Genomic DNA, 16,370 nt, shown 5'->3' with positions numbered 1-16,370 from the left:
TGGAACTCCCCCGCCTGCTCCCAGGCCGGGGCAGGGCTGTGAGCACACCCTGAGTCAGGCTGAGCCCGGGGCTCCCGCTCTGCTCCCCAGCCTGAGGCTCCTGCTCTGCTCAGCTGCTCCTCAATGAGCCCACTCGGGTTGCTAAATTGGCAGGAAATGTGAAAAAAAAGTCAATAATTTGGTTTAAAATTGTAAAAGTTTAAGAGGAATAAAATAGTTATAAAAATAGTAATTAAAAAAAAAAATAGAGCAATAAGGATTTGGACAATCAGAGTTAGGATAATAAAGAACAATAAAAGGAAAGAATTGTGGATCTCTGGATGCTTCCTGGGCACTAGGCCCCAAAAAGCAGAGCTCTCTAACAAAGGATTAACCCTTAAAAAGAACAGCCTGTTGTATATTCATGTATCTCATACATGATGCAAATATTCCTTTCAAATTAAGGATTTTTTTTGTTTATTGTCAACTTTCCCCCTTCATCTTGTAAATTAATTCAGTTCCTCAGACTCTGGGCCTTCCCAATAAGTAGACATTAATTCTTTCCTTGGAATCCTCTTCTATCTCCATCCAGAGAGGACAATGTGAAGAATTTCTTGGTTATCTTTTCCATGTCTTAGGTCAGTTACAAAAAAGTCTCTTACATCACACAGTTTCTATTTTAATATTATGCTATAGCCTAAAAACTCTATTTACCACACGACTTAAAAGAGATTAATACAACATAACTTTCCAACATAACCATTTTAATATTTGCAAAGAACCAGTCATAAAATATGCATTTTTCAAAAAAGCTTTCTGGCCAAATGCAGGGGGAAATCTGTCTGCTGGATAAGATCAAATGGGTGTGAGATAGCCAGGGATGTAAAATGCACCTGGGGACAGCAGGAGGGAGAGGATGGAGGGAATGGACAAATCACCTTCAGATATTGGCCCAAAAGCAACACAATTCTGGAACTGCTGCAAAATAATCCCTAAAAAAGTCTCTGTCTGGAAAGGGAATGGGATGAATAACCAGAGGGATGTGCTACAGGTTGTCAGAATGTGGGAGAAACCCAACAGGGAGAGAGAGCTCTGTGTGGGATGGAGATAATGGAGAAAAAATAACCTAAAACAGATTATGTGAACATTATGTTTCTAGGTTCTGTTCACATATTGCTTTTTAGATTATAAACAAATTAAATTATTTATTTAGATTACATATTATATATATTATATAAATAGACTAGATAAATATATTATATATATTATATTCTACTTTATATATTATGTATTTAGATTGTATATAATCTAAATAGATACTATACTTAATATATAATATACCATATATAATATACCATAACTATAATATATAAGATAAAATTATAGAATTATAAAATAGATAATTACATATTATAATATTATAATTATGTGCATTATATATAATATATTTTGATTAAATATATAAACATATATACTATCTATTTTAATATATAACTTTATCTATTATATATTCTATATATTATGTATTTTGATTATAAAATATATAATAGTATTATATAATTGTATATTTTATATCATATTATAATTATACATAATATATATTTAAATTATATAGCTTATATATATTTATATAATATATATAATCTAAATAAATCCCCTAGATAATTTATAATCCAAAAAGACAACATGTGAACAGAACCAAAGTAAAATAAATACTGGAACAGCCTTGAAATTATCCCCACACTCTTTGAGGAGAATAGAAAATAAATATCAATATTTGTAAAAATTCAGCTCAGCTGTGCTGAATGGTGAAACAGTTTAATCCACGATCAGAGCAGCTACAACTCCAGTGGTTACAGACACACCCTGCTCACAGCACATCTCAGAAATCACAGCAACTGAACCAGGAGCTGAAATCTCTGCTGAAAGGTAAGATGGCAAGAAACACCATTATGATAGAAAATAATCTACAGTATAATTTAAGTACATCAGTTTGAACAGCAACACACCCAGCTGAGACCTGACAGCTTTTTTAAAGCCATTTGACATTCCAACCTCCAAATTCCTTTTTCCTGTCAGTTGTGAGGCCTTTTCTCCCCAGCAAAGAATGCAGGAATGTCACCATGCAACCCCTTCAAAATCAGATTAGAGAATTCCTTTTAAAAATCAGCTGTAACTCCATTTAAATACTTCTATCAACAGTGGGTCAGTTCTCATCTCTCTCTGGGATCTCCAGTGCTGGGTTTAATTTCAGTACAAATATTAATGAACTTGAAGCAAAGTTGTGGAAGTTTATTCTGGTTTCATCTCCCAGCCCAGTTTGAAACTGAAGGTGAGGTGAGGGAGCTGCATGAACTGCAGGCCATGAAAAGCAGCCAAGTGAAACAGAACATGCACTGCCTGTAAAAAGCCTCAGTTGTGAGGATTCACTTTGCACACAGAAAGAGGACGTAAAACTACATGGGTTTTGTCATCAGAAACTCGTGTTTGATGACAGATTTAATGCATTTACAACACTGACATACCTGTTTCATGGAAGTTATGCCAGAAATTCTGCAGGCTACAGGAGCCAGGCCAGAGCACACAAGAGTCCCATTGTGGGCGCTGAAAGATCAGGGCAAAGCACAAATCTCCCAACAAAACACACCTCCCATAGTTCCATTCCACAAGTGCTTATTTATGAAGAGGTATGCTCTTCTGAAGAGAATTAAATCCCCCACACAACACTGAGGATTACACACAGCAATTCCTCTGCTTTCCTTAAAGCTGGGCCATGTTTTCAGTGCCTGTTCCTTACCTGGGACCTTCTGCGGTCTCAGAGTTAATAATAATTAAAAAATACTGCAGAGTCATCAGTTAACATGTTTTATGGAATTAAATTAGCAGCAAAGGCAGAACCCAAGGAGTTTATCCTGTATGATTAAGTTTCACTGCAAGGCTGACACAGTGACCTCACAGAGCTTCTGGCTGTACAGTTGCTACTTAGTCAGGGACTTAACCTCTTACCCCAGAGAATGCAGGGTCATGTACAGTCAACACTGACTAGAAAATAATGTTATCTACTATAAACTAATATTTTAAAATTTTATAAATTATTATCTATTATAAATCAACTATTTAATATATATCTATTTATATATATCTATAATTATATATATGTCATGATACGAAATGAATGACACTGAAATGCTGAGATGTTTAAGGTAAAAAAGGTACATTTATTTCTGGACCTTGATATTTATAGAATTCCAAAAGTGACCATGGATTGGAGGATGAAATTGCTACCTCTCTAACCACACTGGTCAAACTAACAGTCCATCAATTCTCTCCTTCTAGAAAGGAATGCAAAACAATCATTATTTACATGAAAAGTGCTTGAGAAATTCCATTACAAAAATGTAAACATTAGAAGGCTTAGAGGCACTTTAGAAGAACAGGGTGACATCTATATATCTATTTATAAATTTTATGCTGTGATCCAGTAAATGAGCTTTAAGTTCTCTAGCTACATCATTAAAAAACAGAATAAAATCCTAAAAACCAGACTGTGGAATCACTTTCTATACACAGAGCTTCTCTAGGGCTACATCAGATTTCTGCTATTTAACTGCAATATATTATTTAAACAATTACTCCTCAGTCCTTTTCTCTAAGGACTCAAGTTTTCAATCATAATTGCATTTTTCCTTTAAGATCTTGACACTGAGTATATAATATGAAATAAGAATCAATGCAATGGTATTAAAGCAATACAAAACCCCTGTTATTTTCCCACAACACACTTGCACATGCACCTTTATTTCCTGCTGCCCTTTTCTCCCAATCCCAGAAGAAATAAAGCACAGAAACCACATGAATTTTTAACATTTAACTCCTGTTTTCCAGCTTTCTTAGGCCACTGTTTAAAATCCTTTGCCCAAAATTACTAAATAAAATGAAGAATTGTTTAGGGAGAAAAGAATGCAACATCAGCTGAGAAAACAGGCTGAGGCTTGCAGCAACAAGATGATTTTTTACTTTCTGAACCTTCTGGTATCTTTATCAGCATAATGAGAACAAAAATTGCAACACTAACCTAAAATGCAGAGGATTCCATCAGGCTGAGATTTGCTGCTCTGTGTCAGAATAGTCTGAATATTTCGGAGGCGGCTGCAGCTGAAAAAAAAAAACAGAATTTGTCCTCAAGGTCACTGCTGAGAAATGTCAAACTGGGAGGCTGAAGAGCTGACCCAGCTTTGTTTTCTTTGTTACAGAAAGTAAATGGACACACACTTCAATTTGTTTGGGTTTTTTTCCTTGAGAAATGGACCTTAAATCAAACAATTCATGATTATTTTTGCCCACTAAAAGATGAAGCCAACAGCACTGAGAGAAGACAGGAATTTTAACTATTCCTTCAACCCTGTTAATCTCCAACCTGGCAAAAATTGCTGCTCAGGTTTGCTCTCACCTGGCCAGCAGAAATTCCCTTTCCTACCAGAGAAGAAAAAACAAAGTAACATCAGAAGGGACCACAGATGCACCAATATCCCAACAGTTTGGGAAAAAGTTTGGGAAAAAAATGTGGGAAAAAGTTTTGGTACCTCCAGCACCATCAGGAGCATAATTAAGGCTGGAAAAGACCTCCAAGATTATTAATTCAAACTTTAAAGAGAAATTAAACAATGCCAAGTATTGCTGAGATTGTTTACCATAAAAATTAATCATTTATTATATAAATTTCAATTCAGCTGTCCAATATTTATCTTTAAACCAGGCAAAAATTCCATCTGCAACAGACAGACAGATTTTTTATAATCAAAGTGAATAGTTCATTACATAAATTTTAATTCAGCTGCCCAATATGCATCTTTCAGCTACAGCAGCCACACAGAGAGCAACACAATTTGTGCTTCCAGGCAACATTCTGGGAGTTTGTTTAAATACAGATAAAAGACAAGAAATTTCACTGTTGATATTACTGAATGGGATTTCTTGTTTATAGACTTGTTTATATGAGCTGTTCAGCTCCAGGAAACAAATGTCTCTCACAGAAAAACTAAAACAGAGCTAAATTTATGAGCAGTTCAAACAAACAATAAAGTAAGGTCAAATATTTCTATTTTCAGCATTACTTTAGCCAAGCAAAAAGCAAATAGGTTTTTCCAGCAATACTACAATTATTATGCTCTACTTTTTCTGAAAGAAATGTACATGAAAGGTTTCCATTATGGCAAATCTAAGTGAAATTCAAACATCAGTGATAAATGACAGACAACATTTCATTTGGAGATGCTTCCATGGGAAGCACAAAGTCACTACAGTCCCCAGCATTTATTTTATCCCTTTTTAGGTCAAATGTTTCAGTTCTGAATCCCTCAATTTTTCTTTTCAGCTGGAATATTTCAATTTTGGATGGATGGATGGATGGATGGATGGATGGATGGATGGATGGATGGATGGATGGATGGATGGATGGATGATGGATGGATGGATGGATGATGGATGGATGGATGGATGGATGGATGGATGGATGGATGGATGGATGGATGGATGGATGGATGGATGGATGGATGATGGATGGATGGATGATGGATGATGGATGGATGGATGATGGATGGATGGATGGATGATGGATGGATGGATGATGGATGGATGGATGGATGGATGGATGGATGGATGATGGATGGATGGATGGATGATGGATGGATGGATGATGGATGGATGGATGGATGGATGGATGGATGGATGGATGGATGGATGGATGGATGGATGATGGATGGATGGATGATGGATGATGGATGGATGATGGATGGATGATGATGGATGGATGGATGGATGGATTGTGGATGGATGGATGATGGATGATGGATGGATGGATGGATGATGGATGGATGGATGGATGGATGATGGATGATGGATGGATGGATGGATGGATGATGGATGATGGATGGATGGATGGATGGATGGATGGATGGATGGATGGATGGATGGATGGATGGATGGATGGATGGATGATGGATGGATGGATGGATGATGGATGGATGGATGGATGATGAATGGATGGATGGATGGATGGATGGATGGATGGATGGATGGATGGATGGATGATGGATGGATGGATGGATGGATGGATGGATGGATGGATGGATGATGGATGGATGGATGATGGATGATGGATGGATGATGGATGGATGATGATGGATGGATGGATGGATGGATGGATTGTGGATGGATGGAGGGATGGATTGTGGATGGATGGAGGGATGGATGATGGATGATGGATGATGGATGGATGGATGGATGGATGATGGATGGATGGATGGATGGATGATGGATGGATGGATGGATGGATGGATGGATGGATGGATGGATGGATGGAGGGATATTTTGATCCACTCTTAGATAAGGAAACAGAAATTAAAGCCACTGATGGTACAATCAGATGTTTGCCCACATGGGTGATGCCAGGAAATCCACGCTGAACTTTACGCTGCACATTTAAATAACTATTAATTATTCATTCTTTCAAACCTCACCTAAACCTGAATCTCACAGCTACACAAAATTAAGGTTTTGTATTTTATTCTGGCAAATTGTCATCCCATCTTTAAACAGGAGCCCAGAGCAGCTGGCTGACAGATGATTCACTCCAAGCTATCCAGAGCTCATCTTTTTACACTGCCCATATCACGAGATAGAGAGCAGAAAAAAAATCCCCAGACTCTTCACTGTGGGCACAAATTGGACTTATTTCATTTGTTGGTATGGAAACAGCAACACAAATTACACAAGCCCACAGTTATTTGAGGAGCAGCTGCAGGATTGCTGGAGCCTCTGTGAAAAAAGCCCAAAACAAGAAAGCAACTTTTTGTATAAAGCTGTCCATAAATGAAATCCTTGTCAAAATGCTTCTTGACCTGACTGCAAAGGAGTTGTTCCCACAATTTCTGAGAGGATCTGAAGGACAAATTAAAGGACTGGGAGAAAAAGCATGTCCAAGGACTTCTGCACTGACACAGCAAGCAGCTCCCTGAGTGATTTTTAATAAAACATTTTCCATATCAGAGGATGCAAGTTCCTGTTCCTGCTCCAAGTGAGGAAAGAAACAGTCAACAGGAAAAATGCTGAGGGCACAAGAAGGAGATTTTCCTTCAGCTCCTCAAAAACAAGATGCAATAATTCTTTTGCTACTCATGGTAAACTGTGAAGGCAAATTTAATTCTCCAGACCAAAACAGGTTTTTAAGGATCTGTAACATTTTTAGAACTTCTTATGCATCATAAACAGAGCAGCAATACACATCTTGATTTTCCCACTCTTTTTTCCCTTCCTGTACTGATCACTTATAGAAAAATTGTTAGAACTCAATTTGATAAAGACCAATTATGGAAACTCATGGGGAAAGACTTCTTCCATTTTATTAAAAAAAATTACCTATGAAACAAGGTTAGCTATTCCTAAGATATTTAAATTTTAATTTCAAAGGCTTCCACACAAGAATGACCCAAAAAACCCCATTTATCATATAAAAGAAGTAGTGCTATGAGCCTGTGCAAGAAGACCAGAGCAGAGAAAAACAAAATAAATGAGGTTTTTGTCTTCTTGAGCTCTGGGAAAGTATTTTCTGATCAGTTCAAGTGCTGGGCAGAAAAAGGGAAGAAGAATTGGGGGAGGAGAATCCTCAAAAGTTGGGCATTTCCTTCCTTATTTTAACCTTTTAGGTTAGCAATTTTACTCTCCTCAAATTACTTTCATTATTTTTCAAATAAATTATAACCTTGGTGCAGCCTTTAAAAACACTTAAAGATCTCAGATTAAGCTGCTAAAACATTTCTGCCAGGTAAATCTGGATGTCAGTGCTGTGCGTCCTGACATAAAATGTGCAATTTGCACAGAGCAAATTATACATTCACTATTTCACAGTAAGATGTTATGTCCAATAAAGATATTTCATTTTTAATTTTAAACAGACATGTAGCAGAATATTTTTCCTTGCCTTATTTAAGAAGTGAGAGAATGAGAGAATTCTTTGCCAAAGCTCCTTCACAGAAAAATTTTCAATGTCATTTCAAGTGTGGATAAATCATTATATTCAAAGGCTGACACTAAACACAGAAGACTTGTGTGCCTGAAGAAAGATGCCATTCAGAAATAGGGAAGAGAATAATTAGAATTCTTACAACATGCTTTTAAACAATACAGGCTAAACTGGGTATAAAGTCAGAGAGGGGAAAAATAAAGGCATTTTCTTGGATTTCACATTAAACAGTCATGTGCCAAAAACAAAAAGACTGTCCTGGGAACAAAAATCCATGACTTTTCCCATCTCCAAAACAAGCACTCCTTTTCATTTGGCTCCAGCAGCACAAATTCAAACAGAAACAACCTCCACACAAACCTGTGGGCCTTGGGATGCTTCCCTGGAAGTTGTGGTTCTGGATCCACCACCTACATAACCACAGTTAAACCTAAATAACCTGCTGCTGAAACAAAAAAAAAAAATAGGTGTGTTTGGAAATATGGTCCTAAGGAAGCTCCAAAATCCTGGATTCCAACAAGATTTGGGCAAGACAAGAGCTGGAAGTTATTTATGCATCTAAGAGGCAACTTCTGGAGCAGGTAAGAAGTTGAAAAAGGTGGGAATTTTTGAACCACTTGAACCACTTTTTTTTTTTTTTTTTTTTTTTTTTTAAGTGGGAATTTTAGCACCATTTTCGAGCAGAAGTTGGGATTTCTCTGTGGGTTTAAGGCAGGATAAAATCTCCTGGTGCTGCAAGGGACAGTGTCAGCCTGCTCACCCCCTTTCTGGCTGCACTAACGATCTGCAAGCCATGTGTCAGGTCAGATCAGCTTATGGACCCAAACAACCTCCAGCCCAGGAATTAAAAAGAAAATAATGCTTTCAAACAGCAGCAAGCTGACCTGACTGCTGATTGAGGCAGGTCAAAAAGCAAAGCCACGTTTTGGGGCGACAGCTGGCAATAAAGTGTGCTTGGGCCAATTAAGGAACTGTACCTTGAGGTACTTGATATTCCACTAATCTTGGACTAGATCCAGGGAAAAAAAGGGGGAGATAATTGACAATCATTAACTTCTAAGAATTAGTGCTCATCTGTTCACGTCTTCACACTAATTATGCAAAGTAGCTCGCTTTACAACAGGCAGCCTGTCACAGCTTGGTAACAGACACGGCGCTGCAAGGCACGTCTGTTGGCAAATAAAGGGAATATTAACAACTGTGCCTTTCTCAGTCACAAAGAACAAATCCATTTCCTCAAGAAAGCCACATGGTGCTTGAATTTCCATCTTGTTTCTTCTCCCACAATGCTTTTTCCCCTGGCTGCTGGCTGGATTTAAGCTGAGTGCAAGCTGCCTTTTCTTGACGTGGTAATCCAGAACTGAGGCAGCACCATCAGCACTGATCCCTGTTGGAATCCTGGATGCTGAGAATTTTCAATTTCTGTGCTGAAATTTAAAATTCACAGACCCACAAGAAAATATTCCAGTTGATCTGAGGCCGTGGAGAAGCCTTCAAAAATTGATTGATAGCACTGGGATTATGGGTGTGTAGTTTGATTAGAAGTGTGTAATATGTAATGTAATGTAATGTAATGTAATGTAATATCGTATAATATAATATAATATAATATAATATAATGTAATGTAATGTAATGTAATGTAATGTAATGTAATGTAATGTAATGTAATGTAATGTAATGTAATATAATATAATATAATATGGAAGTGTGTAATATATAATTAACATATAATATATAATATATGGTATGTAATTTATAATATATAACATATAATATATAACATATACGTAACATATAACATATCATATATCATATATAGTACATAATATATAATACATAGTATATATTATATATATTATAATATATAATATATAATATATAATATATAATATATAATATATAATATATAATATATAATATATAATATATAATATATAATATATAATATATAATATATAATATATAATATATATCAACAGGGTGGAAAACTTAAGAGTTTAAGGTTTTAGAATACAGTAATATATATATATATATATATATATATATATATATAAAACAAGATGGAGGTTTTAGGGCAGTGACTGCTTGTTCTTCTTCATGGCTTTGTGTAGTATTTTGCAATTGAACAGAAAAATCCACATTGTGGGACATGAGTGATTAGTTATTGGGTTAAAATGAAAATAATTTAGGTGTCATTTTTTAATTGGACAGTTTAGCCTTAAAAATGTTGTAACAAAAGATAGTTAGCCATTTTGTGCCGTGTTAGTAGAATGCTGCAGAACTCAGGACTTGCAATATAAATAAGAAATAATAAACATCTAAACCTGAACACAAAATACCATCTCAAGTGCCTTCCTTGACAGAGGAAGAAAAAGAAGCTGAGAATCCCCAGATTGGGATTCCTGTTGGATTCCCAATTCCCAGAGGATTCCCAGTGGATTCCCAGTTCCCAGTGGATTCCCAGTTCCCAGTGGATTCCCAGTTTCCAGAGGATTCCCAATTCCCAGAGGATTCCCATAGCCTAGCAGGGGTGGATTCCCAATTTCCAGAGGATTCCCAATTCCCAGAGGATTCCCTCAGCCTAGCAGGGGTGGATTCCCAATTCCCAGTGGATTCCCAGTTCCCAGTGATTTCCCAATTTCCAGAGGATTCCCAATTCCCAGAGGACTCCCTCAGCCTAGCAGGGGTGGATTCCCAATTCCTGGTGGATTCCCAATTCCCACTAGATTCCCACAGCCTAGCAGGGCTGGATTCCCAATTCCCAGAGGTTCCCAATTCCCACTGGATTCCCAATTCCCACTGGATTCCTACAGCCTGGCAGGGGTGGATTCCCAATTCCCAGAAGATTCCCAATTCCCAGAAGGTTCCCACAGCCTGGCAGGGGTGGATTCCCAATTCCCAGAGGATTCCCAATTCCCAGAGGGTTCCCACAGCCTGGCAGGCTGCAGCTCTGTTTCACTGTGCCCAGTTCAGCTGACAAAGGCTGGCATTTCGCTGCTTTCCCTGTGTTTCACCTCCTCTTGGCAGATGTTTTTGCTCCACCCCCACAAAGGCTTGGCTGAGGCTGGATGGATGGCAGGAAAAATCAGAGATATCCACATTAGCAGAAATCCTCACCTTGAGTAGATCATACCAAAGTCAATGGTTTTACCATTAACAGCCCAATTTACCATAAATAAATAAATAAAATATAATATTAAATCACAGGGTTTTTTTTTTTTTCCCCAAATCACAACTCTCGTTAACTCCCTGTTGTGAACATCTGTTTCCATTTTAGCCCCTGAAAAATCAAGTTTAAATTTCTTGGGTTTTTTGTTGACCTCATGATTTCTATCAGAAATGTTTGCTTGTATTGAGAGTCCAGGATTTTCCTGGATTTCCCAGAGTCTGACATTATCCCCACCTCACAGACAGAAATCAGACACCAGAAATCAGATTAAGCTAAAGACTCTCAGAATTTCATTGATTTCAAAATAAATCTTTCACTGCTTGGCACTCATAAAAGACAACATTCACTCACCTTAAAAGAGATGTCAATTTTCCACCTATTTTGCAAATTTCTCTACATAGGGAGAGAAATTTGCATTGGGATATTGACTATAAACAGGAGATCAAGTAATTTTTTAGGAACAGTGAAAAAAAATGGACATAGATAAATAAATTTTAACTTTGTGTGCATTTTCAGGATCAAATCATGATCTTAAGTGATTCAGGACCAAATATTGATCTTTAATGGACAGGAATATTCAATTCTGTAATCCAGAAACCTCAAAGCACATAGGAACAAGCCTGAATCTCTCCTTACTAAACATGTGGAACTGCCTGATGTTGTTCTGCACAATCACAAACTTTTTTTTGAGGATATTTACTAAATTCTGGGTTGCCCATCAGTCAGACCCTCAGCTTTAAGAAGTAAAACATTTTTAACAGGCTGATTTACAAAAAAAAAAAAGCTTGTATTTTCATTTTCTTATGCTGTAGCACATTATGGAGAGCATCAATTTTCCCTTCCAAAAATATTATCAGCTGAGAAAATGCCAATAATTGAAAAAGTGACAAAGAGCAGCAGCTCCAGGGTGATTATTCTGCCATCATTCACTCTGATTAAAAGGGCAGGGCACTGCCTGGCACTTGGGCAGAAATCAAAGCTGATTTTCAGTGCCTCAAGACTAAATTCACCTTCAGGGCTCATTCCTGGGCCAGAACCTCTGCAGCCACGTGGCCACAAAGCTCCAGATCAGATGCTGAGATGATCACAAAGGGAGAATTCCAGCTGGAAGATCCACACCAAAGCTCTGCTCCTCTCCCTGGCAATTTTCCCTTCTTCTTCCTCTCTATTCCCATCAATCAAATGCTTCCACACCCCTCAATTCTCACTGTAGCAGACCCTAAGCATTCTTATTTCCCTAAGGTGGCAGAAAATCATCCATATTCAAGCAATGGGGGTTGTTTCTCTTTTTTTCCTCCTGTACTTCAAGTGAAATCAGCTCTGTCTTTGCATTGCTAAAATACAGCACATTCCTTAAAGAAAAATAAAATCATTCCAGTGCAACTGTGCTCTTACAAAATCCTGAACCTCAGCATAATTACATAAGGAACACACAGGCACAGGAAAATTTGTTAATCTTGCATCACAGACAAGTCCCCTACAAAAAACTGATTGGGAAACCACAACAACTCTTTGGTCCCGTGCTCCCAAATAAAATTCATGGGGAAAAAAACCAAAAAGCCACATATTTAACCACAATGTGATTAACAACAGAGCAGGAGAATGTTAAGCACAGAGGAAGAGACAACAGAAAAATTAACCCAAGGACTCATTTTGCATTTCCCCACATGGTGAGAACTCATCTGTATGGATAATGAATGATGAGGATTTGCTTGCTCTGTTTTACATGAAGGTAATTCAGATTGGGTGGGTGCAGAGTGCTCTGAAATAGAACAAATCTGCATTGATTTTCTGATGCAGATATTTAAAACAAGCACTTCGTAGGATTTTTGTTCAGAAATGCCTGCATTCACAAGGAAAACACTCATTCCCCACCAAACACAGGCACATGAAAGATGACATCACCTCCCAAAAACACTTCCCCTTTTTTGGGCAGCACTTCTCTCTTACTTAAGGGATTTTTTCTTTCTATTTCCAAACCCATTTCTTGACTTGTTACAATGCTGAGGTGCCACATGGCAGACCAAAACTCTCGAGCATGTGGAAGAACTCCAGGAATTATCTCTGGCCCTTTCTCTAGTCTTTATATAGTCTGAAGAATTTTTCCATTCCTGTTTGGGAGCTTGGGGGTGGTGGGGGAGGGTAACAGATTGTTTTGTTTTAAGTTATTTTTATTAACTGCCTGCTATCTGCTGACTGCCTGGGAAATTTATGGCAAACACTGGCCTCCATCTGGCCTGACAATAAAAAAAAAAAAAATTTAAAAAAGAACTGCACAAGAATGAGTGTTAAGGAGGAAAAAAAATTAAAAGATGACATGGCTCCTACAAATGCACCAAATTACAGTTGCTGGCTGCATCTCCCAGTGGAGCTCAAAAGCTTGCAGATGTTCAGAGAGTCTGAATGTTCTCATGACAACTCTAAAACAGGGTCTCAGATTACAAAAATCACTCAGGAAGAGGAAGGCTTGAGTGGAAACCATTTTCTCTTTCAACATTTTTTTTAACCATCTTGGCATTTCATTACCCATCATGAATTTTTAGATCGTTCACAGCTCTAAAAAAATACCAAGCTCTTTCTAAATAATTAGTATTAATTTATTCAGTGAAAAAAAATATTTGAAAATGTCACATTTCCTTCTGCTTTATTTTCAATTCAGAAAGAGAGAGGGGGAACATAACCAGCCGTGTTCACGTGTTTCAAGCAAGCACAACAACCTCCATTTCTCTCTCTTTCACGGCAGAATTCCTCATTTCACTGGCAAATCATCCAAAAAAGTGAAAATGCTTTTGTTCCCTTCTTGTACTTCAGACAAAAAGCTGTTTGGTTTGGGTGTTTGTTTGTTTTTTAATTGAAAATCTCCAGCAAGCACAGAGCCAGGCAGCTTGGCCAAGTGTTTGTCTGCGATTCACGTGCAAGGTCTCCCTTCCCTGATTATCTGGCTTCCCACTGCTGAATACTTCCATGTATTGTGCTGCAACTATTGAAAGCATCAAGCACTTCAGTTCCTGGGTTGTGCTTTGTGGTGCCATAAAACAGAATCATGGAATTATTTCGGTTGGAAAAGCTCTGCAAGAGCATCGAGTCCAAATGTTACCCCAGCACGGCCAAAGCCACCATTAAACCTCATCACTAAGCACCACAAAAATGGTTTTTAACTGCTTTTTAAATATCTAGCCACTCTACCACTGCCCTGGGCAGCTGGACAATCCTCCCAGCAGAGAAATATTTCTTAATATCCAACCTAAACCTCTCCTGGCACACCATGAGGCCGTTTCCTCTATTCAGACCATTCGGATAATGGGCTGCAGCATCATACACATGGGTGCACCTTAAGTCTCCAAAAGGAAACAGAGCTCTGGCAACACAAGGACACCTGAGCTGACACCTGAGCTCCCACAGAGCCAATGCCACCATCTCACATGTCCCCACAGCCCAGCTCCTGTCAAGCCCTGCCCAACATATTTTCAGAGCTCAGGAAATTTTATTACCTTTGTATCCACAAACCCCCATACAAACACAACCTCGCCTTTCTCTCCATAACCTCTCAGCCCCTCCCAAACCTCAGCTATCCCTACACTAAAATTCACTTTTCCTGCCTTTCACAAGCCTTTTTTTTTTATTTCTTTTATTGCCAAAATAGCCCATGCTGACCCCTCCTAAACCAGTCCCAGGTTTATCCCCTAGAGAAACACAACCCCAAAGCCACTCTGTGCACATCAGCCCTGCTGGTGATGTCCTGCTGCTCCTCACCCACACATCCTCCTCCTCCAGCAGGATTCTGCCCGTGACAATCCCTCCATCCACAAGGTCACATCAGGCTCCTGTCTGCCGTCCTGTACCTCCCTCCCGGCAGCCACCTGCCAAATCTACCTGTCCCCGTCATGGCCAGTCTTTTCTTTCTCATTCCCAGCCCCTCACATGATGCTGCAGCCCCCCAAATCCCTTTAATGATCCCAAATCCGCCCGCAACACTCGCAGAGCTCAGTACCATAAAACCTTTCCTGAACGCCCCATCCCTTCTGTCCCACCCCCATCCTTCCCACAACACCTTCAAGAGGTGTTAAACCCTATTGTACCCCAAATCAGCCCCGTTAACTCTGCGAACACCCCAAATTCTCCCAGATAAAACCCCTCAAGAGCCCATCCTAAGGTTTAAAACCCCTCCCTATCCCCTCAATTCCAGCGCCTCCAAAGCGCTGCGCTCCCCATCCCTCGCACCCCAACGCCCCCAAATCGGCGTTTAACGCTATTTCCTCCACGAGCAGAGCCACGGATGTGAAAATCTCAGTTGCTCTCACACCAAATTCCTTCTAAATCCATCAAAACCCTCCAGATCCCCCCTTCATCGCCCCTCCAGCACACCCCCCCCACCCCGCACACCCCGCATACCCCCTCCCCACCCCACAGCCCCTTCAGCGCAGCCCTGCCGCTGGCTGTCACCCTTCTCCTCGCCTTCCCCGCTGTCCCCTCCGGTACCTGACGAAGGGCCCCGGGGCTCGGGGCCGGGGCCGGTGTCGCGGGGGCGGCGGGAGGAGCGCGGAGCGGCCGCACAGCGCCATGGCGACCGCGATGCGCCCGGGCGACGGGGCGGCTCCGCCACTGCGGCCCTGCGCCCCGCCCCGCGCAGCCCGCTCCACTCGGCACGGGGGGGAGAGGATATGGCACACCCGCACTGCTCCTCTGCTCCCAGCTTTTCTGTCGGTCCAGGATTTGCCCTGAGTTTTTATCTCCTCTCACAGGAAGTGCGGTTGGGAATTCTGGGATAGCGGCTCTATCTGGGAGTAAACATAGCGGGGTGAGGTTGATCACCCCTCCGGCAGGAATGGGCTCGTCCAAGTCCAGCCCCCCGCTCACACACCCCTCACGCCCCCCCTGCCGTTCGCTCTTGGGCGCGTCCAGCCCCCACCGCTGCTGATGTCCCCCCCCCCGCGATGGGGCGTGGGCTCGTCCGATGGCAGGGACGGGGGACAAGGGACCCCTGAGACCCCCTCAGACCCCCTGAGACCCGGGGAGGGGACAAGAGACCCTTGAGACACCGGGGAGGGGGACAAGGGACCCCTGAGACCCCGGGCTATGAGGACAAGGGACCCCTGAGACCCCCTGAGATCCCGTGGAGGGGGGACAAGGGACCCCGAAAATCCCGGGCAGAGGGTCAAAGGACCCCTGAGACCCTGGGGAGGGGAACAAGGGACCTCTGA

General features: G+C 40.3%; 1 protein-coding gene across 1 annotated transcript in view; it reads right to left on the bottom strand.

The window, feature by feature from the left end:
• DNAAF9 (dynein axonemal assembly factor 9) overlaps nucleotides 1-15,744 on the bottom strand; it is a 75,925-nt gene extending 60,181 nt beyond the window's left edge. Inside the window, exons 1-2 of the mRNA XM_063157855.1 lie at nucleotides 15,649-15,744; nucleotides 4,055-4,134 (exon numbers count right to left, since the gene is read on the bottom strand). Of these exons, the coding sequence (XP_063013925.1) occupies nucleotides 4,055-4,134; nucleotides 15,649-15,731 (163 nt within the window). The 5' untranslated portion in view covers nucleotides 15,732-15,744. The remainder of the gene's footprint in view (nucleotides 1-4,054; nucleotides 4,135-15,648) is intronic.
• Nucleotides 15,745-16,370: the final 626 nt, after the last annotated feature.

This window comes from Melospiza melodia, chromosome 5, assembly GCF_035770615.1.
Source record: "Melospiza melodia melodia isolate bMelMel2 chromosome 5, bMelMel2.pri, whole genome shotgun sequence".
In the NCBI taxonomy this organism is placed as follows: domain Eukaryota; kingdom Metazoa; phylum Chordata; class Aves; order Passeriformes; family Passerellidae; genus Melospiza; species Melospiza melodia.
The sequence above is the reverse complement of the archived record's forward strand: the minus strand, read 5'-3'. Positions and strand labels throughout refer to the sequence as shown.